Source organism: Melanostigma gelatinosum (assembly GCF_949748355.1).
Source record: "Melanostigma gelatinosum genome assembly, chromosome: 1".
NCBI classification, from domain to species: Eukaryota; Metazoa; Chordata; class Actinopteri; order Perciformes; family Zoarcidae; genus Melanostigma; species Melanostigma gelatinosum.
Genome location: NC_136634.1, coordinates 10,000,157 through 10,021,989, shown reverse-complemented (window position 1 = coordinate 10,021,989; position 21,833 = coordinate 10,000,157). Strand labels below are relative to the sequence as shown.

Here is a 21,833-nt window from a genome sequence, read left to right as displayed (position 1 = left end):
TTCACGTACCACAGACATCAGCAGCCTCTCTGCTGTTTTGCTCTCCACTGCCCACAAACATGTCTGCTCTTGGATGCAGCTTTGCTTGCTGTGAAGACGCATCCTTCTCTGGCTTTAAACATCCTCAAAACTGCTTTTTCTCTCTCGTATTTTTAAATCATGACATTTGATTGTGTGCCATTCATTGTGTTTACAATAACAGCATTGAGAAGTAATGAAGTTGTATTTACAGTGTTGCCAAACATCGGTTCTGACCCAGCATCTGCCAATATTTGTCTGAGATGAATGTTTAATTACATGAATATAAATGTGGAACAACCAAGCAGTCGAATTTCAATGCTCCTGATGGTAAACTTGTGTTTATTTGGCACTCGACAGCAGGATCAGATTATTTACAGCAAGTGAGGTTGACTGCATATTCTGGCCAGTTATTAGGTGTCTGTCTATTACTACATGAACCGCATCTTCTTGACTTGCTGAAAAACAAAGAGATACACATGAGAGGATTTTAGAAATGCTGATTAAGTATTTTCCAATTATTGTCTGTGCTCTGCAGGTCAGCTCACCTGTGTATGAGCCACCACTGTCTTTCACAAAGTCTTCCACGACCAAGGGCAGGTTGGCAAAGTCAGGCCTCCGCACCAGTTCAAACACTGACGGCTTTCAGTAGAAACAGTCGCTGTTATTACCACATAAAGATATTTGGGAATATTGCCTTCATGTTTACTTGAGGAAGACTAACCCCTGTTAAGCTGTAGCCATTGAAGATCCACTTCTGTCCCTCAGTGGCACAGCACAGTGCCGACACTCCTTGTCCCACTGCACAAACAGGCTCTGCACACAGAGACACAAACCAATCTCTACACCGGACACATGGATTACACACTGACAGATTTTAAATATATATCCTTGCACTCACTTTGGTGAGAGATGAAGTGTGTGAGAATGCGGTGCAGCGAGCCGCTGTGTGCCAGGTCATTCGGCGCTCCGGGACAGTCCGGGATGAGCAGCACCTGGTATCGAGCGCCTGAAGAGGGGTTCATCAAGACACAACTGAGCAGAGTCCGACAAACGGCACACCATTAAAACTGCTAAATAACCACGAAGTCATAAATATCCTCACCATCTATAGATTCAAGTTTGGCTGGTGTGGCGTAGGGTTTCAGGTTGAAGTCCTGCACCCATCGAGCAGTGCTTTCATCGACTCCAACAAAGTCTATCGGCTTCCCCTGCAAGTAAAATAAATAATCTATGATATAATCTATCTCATCGCTCTGTTACTCTGAGCTGACGTTTCATACGATTTCCTTTGCCAAACTAGTTAAAGACAAATCGAAATGTTAGTGTTATTCATATTACAGCTGTATTTGTAGATCATGATAAACTAGAAAATGCATTTCCTGCTGAAAATGCGTTGGAATGCTGAAAGCTGAAATGAATCTCAAAAACATTGCTGAAAATAGATATCCAATTTAAAAAAAATTGCAAAAAGCTGAATAATTCTAAAAGTTGAAAGACTACAAATATGAAGTTATATCACCCCGCTCCTGAAAGAGCTGAACATTTTGATATTTGAACGGTTTCTGTAGCTTAAAAGAATTCCAGCAGTAGTGATATTTGTTGTAGTAGTAGTAGAAGTATTATTCGCAGTATGAGTAGCATTTGAATAAGTACTAGTTGTAGCAGTAGTGATATTTGTAGTAGCAGTAGCAGTATAAGTTGTCGTCGAAGTATTTGTAATTAGAAGAAGTAGTAGAAGTAGTAGTATCAGCAGTCGTACTAACAGCTGTAGTAGTATTAGTACTGGTTATTAGTACTGGTAGTAGCAGGAATAGCAGTATTAGCAGTTGTGGTATCAGTAATAATAGTAGTGGTAGTGGTAGTAATAGCAGTAGTGGTAGTAATAATATTTATCGTAGCAGTAATAGCAGTAGCAGTAGTAGTAATAGTAGCAACAGCAAAAGTTGTAGTAGTAGTGGTAATACTCGCAGTAGTAGTAGTTGTCGCAGTATTAGTAAGAGCATTCATTATTTCAACAAAAAAGCCTAATTTTGAGCGAAATGTTTAAATACAGTTAATCCATGAGGCTTTTATTTTGAAAGGGTGGGACTGGGTGGGGGAGGGAGAGGAGACATAATCATCAGGAGGGGGGAAAGACCTCTGAAGATCCCGAAGACCTGAATGACTGACTGAGAGAGACACAGAGAGAGAGAGGGAGAGGAGTGTATGTGCGCGTGTGTCTGTGAGTTTATAACATCACTAATTGGCTCAATCACAAACACCTGTGTGCCTGAAGCCATTTGAAAATATTCTCCATAGAGATCCTATTGAAAAAATAAAAAGCTTAATAATTCAAAAAGTTTAAAGGTTAGAAATATAAAAAGTCATAGCACACCTCTGGTGAAAGAGCTGAACATTTTAATAGTTGAACGGTTTCTGTAGCTTAAAAAATGGAGGAGAAGAGGGGCATGGAAGAAATAGAAGTTGAATAAAGAAACAGGATAACAATAGTTGTTGGAATGCTTAACAGCATTCCAACAATTAATTAATCTATTTTATTGGGTATTTGTTGAGCTAGGAATGGTCTTACCCCAGGTGTGGCTGTCTGGAGGTTAAACACAGAGGTACAAAGGCTGAAGGACTGATGGAAAGACGTCGCTGACACCCCTGAAGAAACAAAACACACCAGTTTAAACCTGAGCTCATATGTGCAACACAAACGTAGCTGAGCTCTAATTCATACAAAACTGTGTCAGTGAACTCAGCACGTCACTTCATCACACTAATTAACGTTACATTATAACCAGTCTATGAATATAACGTCACGTGACAACTAGCACGCGCTAATGGACCCACCTTGAGGAGACGCACTCGCCACAATCAAACACGTTGGTTTCGCAGACATTTCATTTGTCTTCGTGTTCCCTCAACAACAAATATGTTTCGCTTGTTTGAAATGAATAAGAAGACAATTGTGGGCGAAATCATTCAAGAGAAATCCGCGAGGAGGAAGTAATGTCAGCTGACAACAACATCCGCTGTAAGATTTCAGAATAAAAGTCCACCGTCACAGAAATACGATACGATGTCATTGGGAAAGTGAAAGCATTATTTATTTGCATTTCGGCAAAGAAAACATATTTTTGATATATTCATTATTTAATTACAATTTTGGTTGACACTGATACATAGAAAAGATAAACAACAAGACCAACACTTATTGCAAACTATTGCAAATTTAGCCCCAGCATTCTCATATTTCTCTGCTCTGTAAAATGTGCTTTTGGTTCATCCAAGTTCATCCAAACATCATGATCTTAATATAAAAGGGACGATATTTAAAACATGCAATGCTATTCTGCAGAAAAAGAACATTGCTGCCCGGCAGCATTACAGCATCTGTAGTGTGCATACTTTCACCGTTTCATAATTTGAGTGAACAGCTTCACAGCATCCAGAACTGTATGAATAGCTGGGCTATTAAAATACCTACCAAATATTTTACAATTCATGATGTCACACATTTTGCGATATTAAAACGAAGTCAAAAATCAGTATGGATCTTCTTTCAAATTTTGATGAAGGCAGCAAGTAAACATCATCCCCACAAGCTGAAATAAAAAAAGACACAAGGAACTTGTTAGTTCCCCAGTGCACATAGAAACAAACAACCATTGTTCACAGTTCAGCTGCTGGCATTTTGCACAACATTAAAAGACATGTTGATATCAACTTGTTCTATACTCAGTGGTTAATGCTTTACCTGTAGAAATGCAATCCCAATGCCCACTGCGCCAATAATATACAACTGACTCAGGATGAACTCCTCTAATTTCATAATGCAGCCTCCCTGGGAGCACGAGAGAGGAAATAAATTAAAACACTGTTATAATTTAAGAGAGGAAAGAAATTGAGATACTGTTATAATGTAACATCTATTGACAGCCAAACTGACATGTCGCCCTACCTCCACCTTGTAGATGTTGGAGGGGTGGTCCCTGCGCCCGCAGAGCTCACTGGGACTTTTACAGCAGCTATCAGGAACAAGCCGCTCATTCTCTGCTGACTGGATCCACACACAGTCTCTCCAGTCTGAGGAGTTATGACTGCCGCAACACTTAAACTGAGAGGGAGGCGGTGCAGGGAGGAACAAAAGAAAGAAAAATGATGAGGCAATGGTAAGACTGAATTGTATTCACATGCAGACTAAAGGGTCCAAACTGTCATTTCAAATTGAACGTTATCTGATCAAACTGACACCTGCCGCTGAAGTATTACTTCTTATCAGTCTGGCAGTTAACTCAGCTGTGATTTAAACATTTAGCATCACTTCCACACCTCCCGCTGAAGTTTATCCACAGCTTGTGTGACGCTCTCCTCCCCCGGCTGCTGGTATTTCTCCTGCATTGTCACCTTCAGATGATGTCTCAGCTCCTCGTCCAGCTGTGAGACAGAAAACTGCATTTAGGTTCCACTATAATCTGTTAATCTCCTCACATCAATAAAAATAGCCAGAGTTTCAACATTCCTCTGTACCTGTGCAATGTCCTCACATAACTCATAATTGATATGTATATGTGTATATATATATATATATATGTATATATATATACATATATATACTGTATGTAAGCATAGCTTCTCTGACCCCGCTCCCTGCGCTACATGAGCATTCTTCAAATTAATTTACAAATAAAGATAGTTTTGTTGCCTCACTGACAAAGTGCAAACAAGCCATTTATATCAACCTGTTAGAAAGACAGTTTGATATTAAATGGAAACAGGTGGCAGCAGATTACCTGATAGCAGAAAGGGAAACACTGGAGCAAGAAAAGGGGGGAAGAAAGAGAGTTTGAGAAGGATGGAAAACAGGACAAATGAAGAGCATGCACAGAGAGGAATGCAGAGAAGATTTTACAACAGAGAGTGCAGCGACTGAGCCATATTATGGCTGGTAAAAAAAGATTTAAATAGAAATGATGGGCAACAAGGACTGGTGTTTGAAATCACATTAAGGGATTGTGGAATGACAGAAATACACATTAAGTGCATACAGAAAAAAGGGGTGTCTTGTAGTTGCTGCAGTGAAATTGAAAATGAATGGCTAGAATACAAAACACACAATCACACGCCGTATAAGACTTTGAATTATATTGAATTGAACTAATATCTGTCACTATCCTTTGGTAAAATATTTACAGACAGACAAACAAACAGAAGGTAAAGCACTTCACCTCTTGGTAGGTAACGTAAGCCAGCACACCAGCAATGATTTCCAGCAGGAAGATACAGAGCAACAAGACCAAATACTGTCGAGGAGGGACATGAAATAAAAAAAGAACACAGCTGTGAATAAACTGAGGGCGTAACATATTAATCCTGCATTTTTCCAGTATATTTCTGAGCTAAAATATGAAATTATTTTAGATATGACATAAGCGTTGGACATCACTGTGAATGACAAAGAAAATATATATATATATTTGTTTTACTCCAGAGGATAACTGATTAAACTGTGGTAAAGGAAGCTACTCATTACAAAGATCACGTTGAATATGGAAATAAACATAACGTCACAGAGCTTTTGCTTCTGTATTATATCCTCTCACATGCGTCTGTCTCTCTCACACACTCTTCAGTCCAAGTAGCCGCTTGTGATGCCCTTCATTCCTTGAGCATGAGGCCCACCTCTAAATCTAAACTCTTAAAGACACACTCTGCATGGCTTTGTCTGTTATATTTGACAGTCATGCCTGTCTGACATAATGAGCTGCACTGAATGCAGGCAGACGAGACAGAAGGTCACCAAGGATTAACTCTCCAAACACGCAAACTCAGACCAGGTTGTGTGTGTATAAACAGGAACTCAAAAGTGCCGTTACTTTCCAATTCCACATCATTGAATGGGGTTAATGCTTTAGTGGGGCGAAATAAACATCTCTCTGTCACAGGGCAGTGGTTTGTGTCTGATCCATCCTACCACAATCAAAAGACTCTTCATCTCCTTCAGAGTGGCACAGCATCCGATGATCCCGGTCACGATCACGATGATGCCGGCAGCTATCAGGATATAAGCTGAGACTGAGTAGAAGCTGGAGTTCAACAAACTGTTGTAGTCGCTCTTTTCCACCATTGCCCACACTCCCACTGCCAGCACAGCCCCTCCAGCCAGCTGAAAGAACGCACAGGTATCAGCTCAACTCAAACCAGATGCTATGAAGAATGCAGCACATTATTCTTTTTCTGCAGGCTCTTAAAATGTTCCAGTGATGCAAACAAGACAACGCCTTACGCTTTCCCTGTTAGCCTCAAAAGACATTCATCTGAGTGCATACTTCGTTGTACAAGATGGCTACACAATAACTTATTAAAAACTTAAATTAAGAAAATCAAAGATGAGAAAGGGAAAATTGAAGTGTTTCTTGTAACATTTTGTGCATTGGAGACACAACATTGTACTGTAAATATAGTCTATATAAACTATATAGCACATAATATGACATATTTTTATAGAAGATACATAAGGTATAAGTTGGTTTTCCAGCTATGAGAAACAATAGAAATTGTGGGAGCTGTGAAGTGATTCCATGTTGTAAATCTCTGTGGCATTTGAAGCAAAGAACAAGTTTAACGTTTAGGTAAAAGTTAATTACTATGTCACTAATACTTATTCGATTAGTCGATAGAGCTCTGACCAGAGAGACTGTTGTCTTAAATACAGATAAAGTCTTCACACTTCCTTCTTAACTTACCCAAAAAAGAATGTTAAAGAGAAAAAGTAGATATTTCAGACAAATTGTCCCACAGCAGTGTGTTCTTTCACCCTGAGCTTCCATTCTGAAATATAGAAATGTACACGTTAGTGAACCGCAGGTTAGTGTTCACACAGAGGGAGAGCTTTACCTCATGAAATACTGTCTGGAGAAGATTAGCTTAGAGCTGAATCCTCACCTACAGAATGAACACAAGATGCTCAGAGAGCAGGTCATACCCTCCAACACCGATTTGTTACTATAGTGAAGAATACGATCATACAATTGACCATTTTATCCTCTCATGATGGCATGCTAAATTCTATTAGTGCTCTATCCGATTGAAACTTCGCCGTTCTAACACACAACTATGGCATACATGACACTTTCTGATGTGTTTTTAAGGTTTTATATGTGTTTGCTTTGAGTGACATTCAACAGATTCAAACAGGTGGTATTTACAGAGCTATGGCACGAGCTCAAAAATTAAATCAAATGTGTTTTGGGGAAAACATACTTAAGAACTTGTCTCACATGTCACACAGCAGTCAGATATATATTTCCCCCATCCAAGTAAGTTAACCGGATCGTTTCACATGCGAGTGATATACTGTTGACTTTAACGCTCTACGTTATGAATTCAAAGTCTGCGTCTGTTTTTATCCTAACCTGAAGTGAACTTCCCTCTGCTTCTATTTTAAGAAAGGTTTGAGACTCTGAGCATCATGAGAGATGTTGATTTCAGGCATCAGTGAACGCTCATTTTATACATAAAAAAACAAAAATCAAGAAAGAGTCAAATGTGATTGTCCAGCAGCAAAACAACATTTCCCAATAGTAATACAAGTTATTTTAAACTCATTTTGTCATGGAAAAACTGCTCTCCCTTTCCACTGAGACTAAAATACTCCTACCTGATTTTAGACGGTGGGCCCCGTAGGATGTATATTATCGAGGTAATGTCTTCCCAGATCTCACCAACCCCGGTGTCAATGTGTCTTTGAAGGTTAGCTGCAACAGCGTTAGTCCTCAGTTGACACTCAGACCAGCGCCTCCTACTCGAGCGTCGGTCCTCTTTTGGCACAACAGCCAGCTCACCCCTCTACAAGCTATATCGAGTACATGGCTGCCCCCGCTGGTTTCTCACGCATATGAGCTCTAGAACTATTGTGCAGCTTGTAAGATGTTGCTCAAAGAGTTTATAAAAAAGAGACTTCGACAACAAAGGCGTCAGCAAAAATGCATTTTATTTGATCGATTATAAAGATACAAAACAACATAGGCAAACATAACGGATACTGTTCAGTGAATTTGTTCTCAGAAAAATGCGGATGTTTGTGTAAGTGACCTGATTTAAGTGACCTTAGGAGCTTAGAGCTCAAAGTTGAAAGTTTATTCAAAAGCCTTTTCGTCCTCGGTTTATGTGCAGCAGCCTCTTTTAGCCATGCCGTCAGTCAGTAAAAGTGCATCTTCACATTGTCGATCATGCTGGGAGACCAACATCCTGAAAGGAAGAAAATGATTGAATCATTGCGCAGCAGAAGCCACGACATTTCTCCTCGTTTACACAGTTGATCCTGCTGCCTGGCTTCATCTCAGGTTTAAGTAAAAAATGATACGAGATGAACTACACTCAAATTTATCAGGTACATCCCTTTTATATCCATGACAGTAAACTAATGCTGAGACAATTAGTCGATCAAATAATTAGTAACTGACCTAAATCAATTGACTTGCCTTTTTAGACACACCTCTTGTTATAACGCAATACAATTCAACAGCACCACAAACAACAACCCTAAAAATGACTGTAAAGTTGAATCAAAACCTCTCAAATCACTGTAACATTCATGACGGTAACATTTTTGCACGACTGCCGTAGACTGCATACCTGATAAACTGAGTGACTGAGTGTGTTTTGGCTACGGTGACAAATTGTGCCAACAAAATGGCAAACATGTTACAGGATCCAGATGATGCGAGTGTCATACATAACAACGAAATGTGATGCCATACCCAGCAAGAGAAGTCATCAGCTCCTCCACGTTGCGTCCAGTTTTTGCGCTGCACTCGTAAAACAAAGCTTTGTGCTGCTGTATGAACCAGGAAGTCAAAGAAACAAACATTTCATTTAACGTATTTCAAAGACAATGTTCCGTCGTTAGGAAAGTAGTTTGATTGAATATTCAAATGTGCCTCACGTCTGCTAGTCTCTGCCCTTCTTCTGTTTTCACTTCTCTGCTGCGACCGTCTGCCAGGTCCAGCTTGTTCGCCAGCAGCATCAGTACCGCACCTTCACACATCTTCTCCTGGGAAAGACACTTCTATTAGTGTTGAAAACTGAAGCAAAAAAGGTGAGAAATGCTATTTAATTATCTACACAGACATCAGACAAAAATAACCTGGAAAATAACAATCTAAATTGAGCATTAGTGTCTATAGATTCCTGGATCTTCGATCAGCTGCATGTGTATACAAATTCGGACAAATGGTTTTGCATGTTGTTTTCCTTCCATTCCATCTCCACCTGCTCACCTTCACGGAGTCCATCCACGCTCTCACAGCGGCGAAGGAGGAGGCCTGAGTTATGTCATACATGGCAAGGATACCGTCAGCGTTGCGGTAGTACCGCTCGGTTATGCTGCGAAACCTGAACAGGAATAAGAAAATGAATAAGAAAAATGTTCACATGAGAGATTATTTCTTTCACGTGAGAGAAATAACATGTTGTTTCACAATAAACACTTGAAATGATGAAGGCACTTGCAAATCACAAGGTAGTAAACAATGTAAACCATACTTTGGTGTTTCATTTTTACCTCTTTACTTAAGATTTCATTCAACTTATATTCTTTTTACAAAATGTACCAAAACACTGGCAAGGAGAAACATCTTGGGTAGATCAGGTGGCCAGAAAAAAGACCCTACAGCTCAGACGGTATAATGTAAAATATGAAAGGCCACAAAAAAAAAAAAAAAAGCACACGGCTGGTAAACCTGTGAATAAACTGTGATACGTCTGACCTCTCTTGTCCTGCAGTGTCCCACAGCTGCAGGGTGATGATGGTGGAGTCCAGAGTTAAAGTCTTCATCTGGAAATCGATACCTAGAAGCAACAGAGACCCATGGTGTCATACTTTACTTCTACATACACTGAGGAGCACATTAATCATTGTGAAAGAGTGATAATAAGAGAAGAGCTTACAGACAGTAGCGCTGCTTTTACTGTTGAAGTGTCCCGTGCAGGATGAAGGAGCTCTTACCAACGCCTGAGTTATCCAGGAATACCAGCTTGAACACTCGCTGAGGACTGACAACTGTCTAAAATTCAGGTAAAGGGACCAAACTTAATATCATGACATCAGAGTCATGTTCTCTGCGTTTAAGAGGATGCACCTTTAATCTGTGCTCAGATTATCATCTCCATCATTAAAAGTGATCCAGTTGCTGCAACCGTGTAATAAAAGTGAAGGATTTGGGATTAATGTATTTGTAAATGGAATATGTTCCCTACCTGAGTTTGCACCTGTTCAACATTTCCCCCCCTGACTCTACATGACGGTTGGTGTCTCTTGGACGAGTTTGAGACCTCTGTGTCTTTGTCGTGCTCCAACTCATCAGATGAGCTCAGCTGTCTTCAGAATCAATGAATACACACAGTTAGTTGCTTCCTCTGGCAATCTGCATCGCTGCAAATATGATCGATGTGATCTCAGAAGCGGTCAGTCATACAAACCTTTTCAGTGGCTTGTCTTGCAGTAAGTCGTTGCCTATAATTGACCCTTTCTTCTTTAAAGGCTTTGTGACATTTGGATTCTACAAGGTTTTTGTGGGAAGTGAGGCAGACGAAAAGAGTAGCATTAAGATTTAAATAATATATACGTTTTATGTTTTGTATGCATGCATGCATACATGCATACATGCATACAGTAGGTTGCCTTAAAAAAGGCAAGAATTTAGTCCAATAGTGACATTTATTCGGCTACAAAGTAGTTAAATATCACAATTATTTATCAGCAATATACTTGTTTGAGTAGGATATATACGGCAAGACAAAATTACTAGAAATAACCGACAGGCGCTCATTGTGTCACGGTCAATGCGGTTTCTTGCAAGACTGTTTTGTATTTTACTTGTTCAGAGATTTTGATCGAGAGAGATGATTGTTAAATAAATAAAAACAGCCACAGTTAACAGCTTTGGCACAAATGCCATACATTTAAGAATGTGGATTGGATAACGGAGAACCTGATAATAGATCATGACTCCTTTATGAATTGTGACAAGACTTTATTAGTTTGGTAAATACTGACACACTTTAGTTCATAAATAGTGCTTTCGTCAAGTGTCATGAATAAACATATAAAATGCTCCATTCTTTAAATTGGCACAAATAGAACAAATGTCTGTTCAACGAAATCTTTCACTTCACTGACTACATCTACAACAAACAAAAAAACAAACAAAAAAAAAACAAAACATTGCTGACATCGTAAAATTCCCAAACAGGGTCAATGAACACACGTTCAATCAATAACCCAACAACAAGCTGCCCATATAAATAATCATTGTCCACAGGAAGGAATAAAGCATGACGCCGTTCCCAGACTGAGCTTAGGTTGGATAAATCTGTTGTGTCCACGGGGTACGAAGGTCTTCACTGAGATAATAAGTTAGAGGCAGAGGAGGAAGGACAGAGCTTCTGTGACTAACCCTCTTCTGAGACTGTTGGGCATCCTTCTCATCTCGCAGCCTTTTGTTCATATCCCTAAAATAAAGAGAGGTAATCATTTAGAACAACCATCACACAGGCTGATGTAGAGTGGTAGTGGTTGAATAAAAAAAAGGAAGCGTACACACACTGGAATGACATTCATTGCTGACAGCAGCTGTTTGTACCTCAATAGCTCCAGTTGTCTGAAGAGACTGTCCTTCTCTTTCTGCATGTTACTCGACACCTTCATCATGTTTCTACAGTGAAGCAAACAATCATTAAAGATTGCTTTTTATTCTTCTTATCGTCCACACATATATATATATATATATATATATATATATATATATATATATATATATATATACACACACACATATACATACACACACACACACACACACACACACACACACACACACACACACACACACACACACACACACACACACACACACACACACACACACACACACACACACACACACACACACACACATATACATATATATATACATATACACATATACATATACATATACACATATACATATACAGAACATACAGCATGTGTACAGTATGCTTGTATGTTTGTGTATATCTCATACATTTGTTGTTTTTATATAGAGCACTCTAAACTGCTTCTGTATGATATGATGCTATGCAAATACATTATAATTGAACTTAATTGAATATTTGAGAATCATTTTTACGAAACATGTCTTCAGTCGGGTCAAATATGGCTTGGTCCGAGCGCCACAGACACCGTAGCAAGGTGTTGAAATGAAGGTCTTTTAATGGTTTTCCCCTTAACTCCTGGTATTATATCCTATTATATTATCAGACCAGCTGCAGGGACGTAGGAGTCATTTCTTGTGCGGGTAGCCACTCACCTCTGTCTGGCCACTTGTTCCTGGGCAATGCTGACCTGGTGCAGGCTGAGCTGACCCAGAGCGGCCTGCAGCTGCTCCCTGCTGCGCTCCACCTGCTCCTGTAACTGGACGTTGAGGCTCTGCAGCTGCTGGTTCTGCTCCTTGATGTTTGCCTGTTCACAGCTCAGCTGCCGGATTCTGGTTTCCAGCTTAGGACAAAGACAGGTCACTTCACTAAAACTCTTCAGAAATAACAGCAGTACCATTTGAACGAGTACCTCTTTCTGTTTGGTCAGTGAATTCTCCAGCCCTTGCTCGCGCATCTTCAGCTCCTCCTCAAGTTGTCGTCCTCTCTGCTTCTGTCCAATACTGTCCTTGATTTCACAATACATTGATTAAAGGCTATTGTGATGATCGCTTTTGCTAAATGGCACAAAGGCAGGACTAAATAGCACAAGTATGCACCTCAGCCACACGTTTCTCTCTCTCCTCTCTGATTTGGTTTTCCATTTCTTCATATATGGACAGAACAATGTCATCATGTTCACTCTCCCGTCTGAAACGCAAAAGAATGACACTTGAATGATTTTAGAGAACTCAACACAGTGTGAATACTCATAGTTGAGTAGAGCACAATGAGGTGTCCCTCAGAGGACAGCGGGAGGAAGCTGTGACCTGCGTAGCGCTTGTTCCAGACTGTCTCTCTCTCTGATGGAGTCCTGTAAATGCGACACTGCGTGGATCAGGACGCCGTCCAGGACGCTCAGCAGCTCTGGTCTGTCTCTCTGGAGTTCACACCACAGAGAGGCGAGCTCCTGCTGACTGACACACAACAAGCGACTGTTAAAGCGACGGAGGACCTCGAACCTGAACAGCCCAGAATCCCTCACTCACAGGTTTTTAATAACAAACTGTAAATACACAGTATCTGTGCCTCGAGTTATCCAGCGCAAAGATTTGCATTGTTTGCTCAAGAAACGAAGAGTTTACATTTTTGTTTGGCAGAGAAGAACAATAAAATATCTACAATATGAAACATATACGATAATGTACGTACAAAGTTGTATCGAAGTGGCAAAGAATCATAATCAAATAAAACTGTCATAATATAATAGAATAATTTCATATGGACCTGCCGGGACAGCGTAATGTTACTGTAACTGTAGCGCACGATCGAGACAATGCATCATGTAGTGTGTATTCACTTATTTAAGATCGCTTCCTTATCTATTCATCCATTTAAAACATCCCCGTCCCATTAACACCTCACTATCCTTCAGCTTCTAGTAAATATGCTAATATTTCTATAGACCATGTTACACATCAAGCAAACGTGCTGTAGTAGTATTTACACCATCTTAACCACCCCTGTGCTAATATTTGAATATCTATTGTTTTTTGGGTACGTATGCAGTCGAATACAACAGTCCTGCCATGAAACATACCTTCAGGAAAGCTTATAATGTTGTGTGCTTAGGGAGATTTTCATTGAACCTTATGGTGACATTTGAGGCTGCAGTGTGAATTGTATTACATTATCCTTCCTGACACACGTTTCTACTATTTGTTACGTCTCTTTATGTCAACATTTAGGAAAGTAAAGGTCGTCTAAATAACCTGTTTTAAACTGTTTAAGCTTGGTGTACCTAACAAACTGGCACCTGAGAGTAGATAGTTCTACATTGCGACTGTAGAACTCAAGGGGCAACATTTAGTGTACCGTCTGACGGGAGTGACTTTACGTCAGTACTCTTACCCCTTAAAGAGTTTGTCTGCTCCGAGCTCCATCAGTATGTTTACAAATCGAACAGCGCGGGCGTCCTGGGAGCAGTCCATCTGGTCCGTATCTTCTGATTGGTTTTGACTCGGCTCAGTCGAGTCCTCCAGCCCCATTAGCCCGCCTGCACCACAGATAGAGAGAAGCTCAGAGGATTTGGTTCATACAGTGGCTTTCCCCCATATAGACGTCATCGTGCACAACACTTACCGAGTCCTGTGTTGAACTCAACAGGAGTAAGGAATCCATTGCTCTCTCGGTCCAGACTCTCAAACACCATCTCCAGCTGCTCAGGGGACAGCGGCAGCTCCGCCTGTAGCCTCTGAAGAGAAGCAGATGGGAAGTTCAACACTACTATCAGCCTGAATTATTTAATTCTACCTCATCAGCTGCTCACCTGCATATCCCGCTTTGTGATGAAGCCTTTCCCCTCTTTGTCACACAGCACAAACAGCTCCTTGGCCTTGCCCATGGTCTCTGCCTGTGGGCTCCCCGGCACTGCCTCTCTGGGTGAAGCCAGCGGACTAGTAACACTCTGTCCGTGTCTGGGGCTCCCAGCTGACAGGCCTCGCAGTCTAGGGCTCCCTGGCACTGAATCTCTGGGTGAAGCCAGCGGACTATAAACACTCTGTCCGGTTCTGGGGCTCCCAGCTGACAGGCCTCGCATTCTGGGGCTCACTGGTTCTACCTCGCCGCTGCCTTGACCCACCAGCACTTCTCCATCATTCAGCCACTTGGACATGGCTGCACACAGACGGACAGCGATGGGTGGGCGTATTATCTACTTGTTGACCTCTCAGTTTGTCATTGAATTCTAAACTGTATTTGTCTGGGAGTCATGAGAAGTAGAGCTGAGCCGTGAAACACAATACATAATCTGCAGCTATTTGGATAATTTTTTAACCATAAATATTTAAAAAATGCCAATTATTCTGTGGTTCAAATTTATCTAATGAGATCATTTACTGATATTCTTTGTCAAATATCAATTTAAACTGAAAATCCTTTAAACTGTTTCCCGTGGACTTAGAGGTTGTGATGGGCATTTTCCCCCTATTTATGACATTTAATAGACGAAACTAATTGAAAAAGTGATAACGCTAAACGTTGTTAGTGACAGTCCTAATGGGAGTGTCTCAGTATTCAGACCGTGTTGTCTATTTCTGAATACCACCGGTCTGAGACATAATCGGAGACATTGATTTTCACTTTCTTGATGAACCAGTATGAATTAAAGGACACTTTGAGAAGCTGGCCCTGTAGGTCCTCCCTTGTCAAACATGAGGTGCAGAACAACTAAGCTGTGACTGTGCACATTATCTACAGCTGCTGTGATCAGGTGGCTGACATGTTTACACTCAATACGATTTGAACACTGTCGGAGGAATCCAATACGAAGCACTGTTATTTCTGTTAATATCCCTCGGCAAGGTAAAACATAATAACATATGATGCTTAGCTTCATGCGGCACAGTTGCCCTGAGTGTTTATTTAGAGGACAAACTTGAATTTGCCCTGAGTGTTTATTTAGAGGAGGACAAACTTGAATAAATGTGATGCGATGTCACTGCTAGGAGCGCCATGCCTGAGCACCAGGATGTGTAGAGGGTAAAAAAACAGGATGGTATCATGTGAGAAGAGTTTCTGTGTACTCGAAGGGGAGGGCAGATTGCCAGCGGAGAGGAGATGCAAATAAAACATTTGCAGTTGTTTGCATCATTAGAAATACCACAATTGCAAACAAAGTTGACTCTTAAGGACGACAGAGAAAATATGGCTCAGTTTCTCCATGAACATTCATAAAGCTGTGATTTATATACCAGCAGTCTGCAGGTTAGATGGCATTTCTATTACACAGGAAGAGCACATCAGCATAAATCATACATGTTTTAATTTAAATAGAATTAGAAACAAAGATAGATATACTCTGAATTGAAATCCGTTTCCTTGTTAATTAAATATTACCATACCTCTCCTTGGTATCCCTCCAGTCATGCAATCTATGATCGTAAAACTAAAACCTAAAAACATGTACTGATAATAGCTTGTAAAGCTTCTTGTTTATGATCCATGAAAGCATCCTCATAGCATGAGTGATATGGCGGAATCCCAGATCATAGGCTATGTAAACATTATATGTTAAGGATTTTGTGTCAGTTAGCCAACAGCACCAAAGCACCAAAGGTCAAATAAACTTACACACCTAGCTAACACATATTTAACAAGGTTGGTGTGTGTGAAGTAATCTCTCACATTCAGTGAAAGGAAAATGTAACTTACATGTTATCGGCTACAAAACTGTCAGTCAAACTCATACTACACGTCACAGAGAGACTAACGTTTAGCTTTCTGAGAAATGTCAACATATGACAGTCATACTTTGTGAAATGCAGATAAGCGTTTGCGACTGTACCAAAAAACTTTGCCTGAAACTCAGTTCAGAAACCTGAAGTGAATGAAACGGCTCACATGCGACCAACTCTGAAGCATTGTAGCAACAAAACCAAGAGAATGAAGTAATGTAACGTTAACAATCTGCCCACATGTATTATTTAAGAACAAAACCCCACACGCCCGTTAGTCGTGGTCGTTAATGCGTCACAGCGGAGAAAGTGAACATTAACGCCTTGATGTTTCGATATGACTTACATTACTGTCGTATTTCATATCAAATCATCGAAGTTGTAGGAACTTTCACTACTCACCCACAGAGTCCTGGGCGCAGGTGTCCACTACCTTTGAACAGCTCACAGTACTTTGCTCACGTACTACTCACGTCGGCCGCTAGGTGGCAGTAAGCATCGGATGTGATGAAACTTTACCGTAATGTCTAATGTAGCCCTTGAATTCAACACCAACAGTTTCACCCTCCCAAATGTTCACTACTTGTTTTCACATTCATCACAGCACCTACGTTTAGTCACAGTGAGTAAATAACAGAGTAATTGCAATAAATACAACAAAATATACAGTGAACTCTATCTATATGTTTGATGAATATTCAGTGAACCTCTACGTCTACTATTACGGTAAGAAGGAGCGTTACCATGGGATTGACGGAAATACAGCTGAAAAGTAGCAGATGACGCTCCAAGTGGGTAAGTTAGCATCGTCTGCCGATGAAAGTAGGAATGTGAGCAATATAGCGGTTCTTCTATGCTCCGAGTGACTTAGTTTCATTCCTCACACATTATATTCCGGTTAGTAGGTCTTATATTGTGTTTGTGAAGTCGATTTATACAACAGTGAGCACAGCGAGGTCTGTGTTGTGATGCTTAATTTAGCAAACGTGTTTGGAGGGAGTTCCTCGAAGTTAAAATCCGAGCTGTGCACACTGGCAGACGAGTGATTTGTTGTGGAAATTAAATTTCTGAAACAGTTAGTCGTAACTATATTATCTGTCTGCAGGATTATCTGATGCCCGGACTACATAACTACCGCCATAGACAACGCTAGGTGCGTGGAAAGAAACAAACAAAGAGATAACGTCAGTCTGTAATCCCAGTTTTGACCTTTCCATGCTTACCTGTGTAACAGCCTAAGTATGTTATGTCGCAGTATACCTAACAGCGTCTGTGTTGTTTATTTTACAGCGTCTCTGTTTTTCCTCACAGGAAATGCAGCAGACAAGGAGACTCTAACATGCAGCATATGAAAAGATCTCAAGCATTGAATCTGCTATCTTGTACTGGCTGCAGGACAACAACCAACATGTTTATGAACAGAGGGACAACCTGGACTGAAGAAAACCTAAAGCAACACAACATTTAAGGACAAAAGCAACCCGTTTCTTACCATGTGAATGGACACGTTGTGAAGCCTACTTCTTTTTTTTTAACCCAGATATGTAGGGGCTGAATCCAGACCTGTGCCACCATTAAGTTCCTGCGTTTAGCACGTGTAAAGATAAGCGAGGAGGAGAATAGACTGCGAGGTGTGGTGGTCTGCAGGATCAGCCCCTGAAGATGCTCCAGGCTGGTAACTACTCACTGGTGTTGCTGATCCAGCTGACACTGTTGGCCTATGACCTCTTCGTCAACTCCTTCAGTGAACTCCTGAGGGGAGCGGCTGTTATCCAACTAGTGCTTTTCATGTAAGTCACTGAACTACGCTGGGTCAGCTTGTTCAAGTCATTGTCAAGTAAACATATCTGACACTCTCTGGATACACCTAACATGTGCAGCCTTGCTGTCCTTTCTTTACTTCATGTCATCTATTGTAGTTTCGAATAGTTGCCAGAGATTTATATTATTCATACGACAGTCTTTCCACTTGTGATTTATCACAATTATTTGCAATGTGTCAGCAGCTCTGATGTGTTTAATATATTAACTATAGACCAACCATTTATATCCCATAAACTGTCATTACAAACTGTCCTGGTCAGTGAGTGAAGCTGTGTCATAACTAGAGCTAATTCTTGTGAGTCGTCAGCAGCCTTACAGGGTTTCATTTCATTAATTGTAAATATAAGATCTTTGTTTAGAAACCTGGTAACGTACAAGTCTTGCACAATATCCCTCTCTCTGACATGGTCACATGTATTTTTTTTATGCGTCGCTCACACCATCAGAAACCACTATTAGAAATAAACCAGCACACGTTGTGTCTCCAGCATCCAGGACATCGGCATCTTGTTCAACGTGATCATCATTCTGCTGATGATGTTCAACACCTACGTGTTCCAGGTGGGCCTGGTGTCCCTGCTGCTGGAGAGGTTCAGGGTTGTGCTGGTGTTCTCCGCTCTTTACCTGACGCTCAGCATCTGCTTCCACTGCTGGGTGTTGGTAAGCTTCGTCGCACCAAATTGTCAAATCGCTCACATTTTAACATCTAAGTACAATATTGATACAATATAATCTTATATCAGAGTAAATGTGGAGACTGTTGATCTATACCTGATGAGTATTATCTTTCTCCCCAGAACCTTAGATGGTTAGAGTCAGACCGTTTCGTTTGGACAGATGGTCTTCAAGCCCTTTTTGTTTTCCAGAGAACAGGTAATCGGTGGATTAATTCAGAAGTGCATTTTCCATCGCAACTAATCTATTTTATGTAACTGTACTTCTTTCTGTCAACAGTGGCAGTGATGTATTACTACTTATACAAACGAACAGCAGAGTACATGGGAGACCCGAGGCTGTATGTGGACTCGCTGTGGCTTCGGGACGCCTTTGCCCGAGGTCGTCAATGAAAAGGAGTTTTGAGTTTTTAAGCGAGCTGTAAAAGGATCTTCTGACATAACCGCATCATCAGCTATTCTGAATTTTATGCTATTCTTATGTCTAAAAAACAAGCTATGTCTCAACCAGTTCGTGTTGACTGGCTTTTCGTAGCCAAACAAGCAATTGGTTAAATGGTTTATAGTGGCAGGTAACTCAACCACAGTAGTATTGCATTAAGCGGGATTGTCTGCGAATTCTACGTGGCCTTTGTAAATCAATTTCAATTGCAGACAGAATGTAACACATTGGAAGAAGTAGATGGAAAGTTTGTTTTGATCTATGCTAATGCTAATTTGTAGAACATGTAGAAATAGTTTTGTTTTGCAAAGGAGGAAACATGTTGACTTATTTTGCCTTACGTAAGGTTAGTATGCTGTTTACAGGGTTGATGTAATTTTAATAAGCCAATTTCATGTGAATCCAGTTGTCTTTTAGTTGGAATCTTTGAATAGTGTTCCTGCTGTTTTTATTAAATAATCCTTCTCTAATCCCGGTGTAATCCTTCATCACTAGGATAGTCAGTATTGTCCCGTAGACACGGTGAAACAGACTGCTCTATTTTTAACACAACGATTAATCAGGGATTTGGGTTTTAGGTGCCACTAGTGAAACGCATCAAAAATAGACTTCAGTGCGTCAAAATAACCTTCTAATCTCAACAAGCCAGCAGGTCAAGTTCCAGTGAACTTCAGGTCTTGTCTCAGTATTGTTTATCAACATTTTAACAATAGTTCAAATCTCTGTGATCCATGGATTATTATACAATTGTTTAAGATATCAGGTTGAACAACGAACGACACTAAAAATTATACAAATCCCCTTTACTCGTGACAACAAACCCAGAGTCCATAAGATCCCAAAATGTCAGTGCAGTCAAATTAAATCGAGTCCATGTTTGTGATGTCCTTCGTTCCAACGGAATGTGTCGTATTGTTTTAAGTCGGTCACAGGACGCTGCAGGAGACGAAAGGAAACAAAGTTTAACCACTACAAAACGGTTTCAGTGATTACAAATAAAACCCACTGGACCTAAATAAGATGTTAAATGTACCTTTTATACATAGATGCCAACCCAGAGTAGTAAGAACAGCACACCAAAGCCCATGAAAAGGGAAGCCACCAAGGAGATCAGCAGCTCTTTGTAGACGTCTCTGGTGTATTTTGTTGATGTCACCTCGTAGCTGATGAGAAGTTAAGGGTCAGCTCATAAAAACAGCACAACCAACAGCCAAGTTCTGAGTCTAATGCCTCCTGAGTAGAGTTACTTTATTTTAAAATACAACTGTGAAAACACTTCATTTGTAATAACCCCTTAATTTACTGCGTGGACACCTCATGTCCCTGAGGCCAAAGCAGGAAGTAACTCTGTGACATGTTTGGATGTTCTCAATGGACAGTTTTGGGAAACTATTTTATCATTCACCTAATTATGGCCAAGTTGGGGCTTGTTTAAAACTTTTTTTAGCAATTGAAATGACAGCTGACTTATGAATACAAGTCACAATAGTAACAAACCTGCTTAATCATTTAGATTACACATTTCCTCAAATGAGTAGAGAGTGGGTGCCTGCAGGGTTGTAGTACCCTAACGGTGTCTGGTATGACCCCTTAGTTCTTGATAAAGGATACACGAAGAACCAGGCAGTGAAGAACATGCCGATGGCCAGAAGGACGACAGTGAGATGGGGGAACACAGCCGGGTTCACCGGGCTGGTGTATCTGGTCATAGCCTCGAGTTCCTGCAGCCACAGCGAGGAGTTTAGACACAAGCAGGTTAAGACAAGCGTACGTTACAGCACCCCGCCAACTAGTTCTACTTCCTCCCATAATGTACCGCGTATATAGCGTTTAATCCGTTTATTTTAATCTAAATAGAGCGGCTCAATCTGTGAATTTGACATGAGAAGATAACGTTGCTCTGCTAGTCTGCAAACACGTAGCTAACGTTACACGAAGCGTACTTGAACACAGACAACGCGCTGTTTAGCTAGTTAAATAGTGAATAACGCGCACAAATGAACAGCATCTCATTGTATATTACAATATATATTACAATCTGAACCTATACAAACGAGAAAAAGATTCTACCATTTTGCAATGAAGTGGCGATCTTCTCTCTGTGGTCCAAGATGATGATAAGGCCACGTACTGACTATCACTTCCTGGTTATTTTCGTCACGTGGCTCGCATGCGAATTTCTGTCCAATCGTAACAAAGACACGCTACTTATACTGAGTCTGATAAAACATGTATGATGCTCTAAACGTCAACACACTATAGACTCCAGTTATTCATCACCACTGATGAACCAGACAATAACCGTCCTATAATCGGTTTCAATCTCTCGGAATAATCCTAAATGTCTGACAGCTCATCGACTGTTAATACATCTTCGGCTGCCATCTAATGGACAGAATGAGCAATCTGGTTTCAGCTCATGAAGGAGTTTGGCAAACACAACAGAAAATTCAATCACAAATTTATTTACTACAT

At 40.6% G+C, this 21,833-nt stretch overlaps 5 protein-coding genes across 12 annotated transcripts; 1 reads left to right on the top strand and 4 right to left on the bottom strand.

Annotated features, from left to right (window-relative positions):
- Window positions 1-153: 153 nt before the first annotated feature.
- gatd1 (glutamine amidotransferase class 1 domain containing 1) lies at window positions 154-3,008 on the bottom strand. The gene is made up of 7 exons (XM_079268800.1): window positions 2,857-3,008; window positions 2,591-2,667; window positions 1,124-1,229; window positions 920-1,027; window positions 743-834; window positions 567-660; window positions 154-476 (listed from the first exon to the last, which is right to left on the bottom strand). Exons 1-7 carry the CDS (start codon window positions 2,903-2,905, stop codon window positions 361-363), a joined length of 642 nt encoding a protein of 213 aa, XP_079124926.1. The 5' UTR covers window positions 2,906-3,008; the 3' UTR covers window positions 154-360.
- An 83-nt stretch (window positions 3,009-3,091) lies between these two features.
- On the bottom strand, window positions 3,092-7,796 carry cd151 (CD151 molecule). Of its 3 annotated transcripts, XM_079275751.1 has the most exons (9): window positions 7,667-7,796; window positions 6,753-6,837; window positions 5,981-6,172; window positions 5,235-5,309; window positions 4,800-4,820; window positions 4,339-4,443; window positions 3,968-4,123; window positions 3,764-3,850; window positions 3,092-3,611 (listed from the first exon to the last, which is right to left on the bottom strand). In XM_079275751.1, exons 2-9 carry the CDS (start codon window positions 6,834-6,836, stop codon window positions 3,552-3,554), a joined length of 780 nt encoding a protein of 259 aa, XP_079131877.1. In that variant the 5' UTR covers window position 6,837; window positions 7,667-7,796; the 3' UTR covers window positions 3,092-3,551. The 3 variants fall into 3 exon arrangements, with proteins under 3 accessions (XP_079131877.1, XP_079131879.1, XP_079131878.1); XM_079275753.1 differs by lacking the exon at window positions 3,764-3,850; XM_079275752.1 differs by lacking the exon at window positions 4,800-4,820.
- A 3,446-nt stretch (window positions 7,797-11,242) lies between these two features.
- Window positions 11,243-14,857, bottom strand: cracr2b (calcium release activated channel regulator 2B; the record flags this gene model as incomplete). The annotated part of the gene is made up of 9 exons (XM_079266611.1): window positions 11,243-11,520; window positions 11,652-11,723; window positions 12,360-12,547; window positions 12,617-12,712; window positions 12,804-12,894; window positions 13,014-13,160; window positions 14,095-14,239; window positions 14,326-14,437; window positions 14,513-14,857. The coding sequence occupies 9 exons, from the start codon at window positions 14,855-14,857 to the stop codon at window positions 11,367-11,369; spliced, it is 1,350 nt and encodes a 449-aa protein (XP_079122737.1). The 3' UTR covers window positions 11,243-11,366.
- A 2,306-nt stretch (window positions 14,858-17,163) lies between these two features.
- Window positions 17,164-19,740, top strand: tmem138 (transmembrane protein 138). Of its 6 annotated transcripts, none has more exons than XM_079272377.1 (6): window positions 17,164-17,209; window positions 17,524-17,571; window positions 17,730-18,208; window positions 18,731-18,902; window positions 19,040-19,115; window positions 19,197-19,740. In XM_079272377.1, exons 3-6 carry the CDS (start codon window positions 18,081-18,083, stop codon window positions 19,307-19,309), a joined length of 489 nt encoding a protein of 162 aa, XP_079128503.1. In that variant the 5' UTR covers window positions 17,164-17,209; window positions 17,524-17,571; window positions 17,730-18,080; the 3' UTR covers window positions 19,310-19,740. The 6 variants fall into 6 exon arrangements, with proteins under 6 accessions (XP_079128503.1, XP_079128501.1, XP_079128502.1 ...); XM_079272375.1 differs by having other exon boundaries at window positions 17,198-17,315; XM_079272376.1 differs by having other exon boundaries at window positions 17,198-17,315; window positions 17,709-18,208.
- Window positions 19,741-20,146: 406 nt separating this feature from the next.
- Window positions 20,147-21,499, bottom strand: tmem258 (transmembrane protein 258). Its single transcript, XM_079281061.1, has 4 exons — window positions 21,429-21,499; window positions 20,970-21,079; window positions 20,392-20,521; window positions 20,147-20,294 (listed from the first exon to the last, which is right to left on the bottom strand). The coding sequence occupies exons 1-3, from the start codon at window positions 21,429-21,431 to the stop codon at window positions 20,395-20,397; spliced, it is 240 nt and encodes a 79-aa protein (XP_079137187.1). The 5' UTR covers window positions 21,432-21,499; the 3' UTR covers window positions 20,147-20,294; window positions 20,392-20,394.
- Window positions 21,500-21,833: the final 334 nt, after the last annotated feature.

Bases quoted from the DNA above. Each gene is read 5' to 3' on its own strand.
- tmem138 (XM_079272377.1), top strand. From the start codon at position 18,081: ATGCTCCAGGCTGGTAACTACTCACTGGTGTTGCTGATCCAGCTGACA. The intron at 18,209-18,730 runs GTAAGTCACTGA...TTGTGTCTCCAG, and splicing joins ATCCAACTAGTGCTTTTCAT to CATCCAGGACATCGGCATCT. The intron at 19,116-19,196 runs GTAATCGGTGGA...TTCTGTCAACAG, and splicing joins TTTTGTTTTCCAGAGAACAG to TGGCAGTGATGTATTACTAC.
- cd151 (XM_079275751.1), bottom strand. From the start codon at position 6,836: ATGGAAGCTCAGGGTGAAAGAACACACTGCTGTGGGACAATTTGTCTG. The intron at 5,310-5,980 runs GTAGGATGGATC...CCTCCTCGACAG, and splicing joins TGAAGAGTCTTTTGATTGTG to TATTTGGTCTTGTTGCTCTG. The intron at 4,444-4,799 runs GTAATCTGCTGC...TCTGTCTCACAG, and splicing joins GTTTCCCTTTCTGCTATCAG to CTGGACGAGGAGCTGAGACA.
- tmem258 (XM_079281061.1), bottom strand. The intron at 20,522-20,969 runs GTATCCTTTATC...ACTTCTCATCAG, and splicing joins TTCACTGCCTGGTTCTTCGT to CTACGAGGTGACATCAACAA.
- gatd1 (XM_079268800.1), bottom strand. From the start codon at position 2,905: ATGTCTGCGAAACCAACGTGTTTGATTGTGGCGAGTGCGTCTCCTCAA. The intron at 2,668-2,856 runs GTGGGTCCATTA...TTGTTTCTTCAG, and splicing joins GGCGAGTGCGTCTCCTCAAG to GGGTGTCAGCGACGTCTTTC. The intron at 1,230-2,590 runs GTAAGACCATTC...TTTTACTTGCAG, and splicing joins TCCAGACAGCCACACCTGGG to GGGAAGCCGATAGACTTTGT.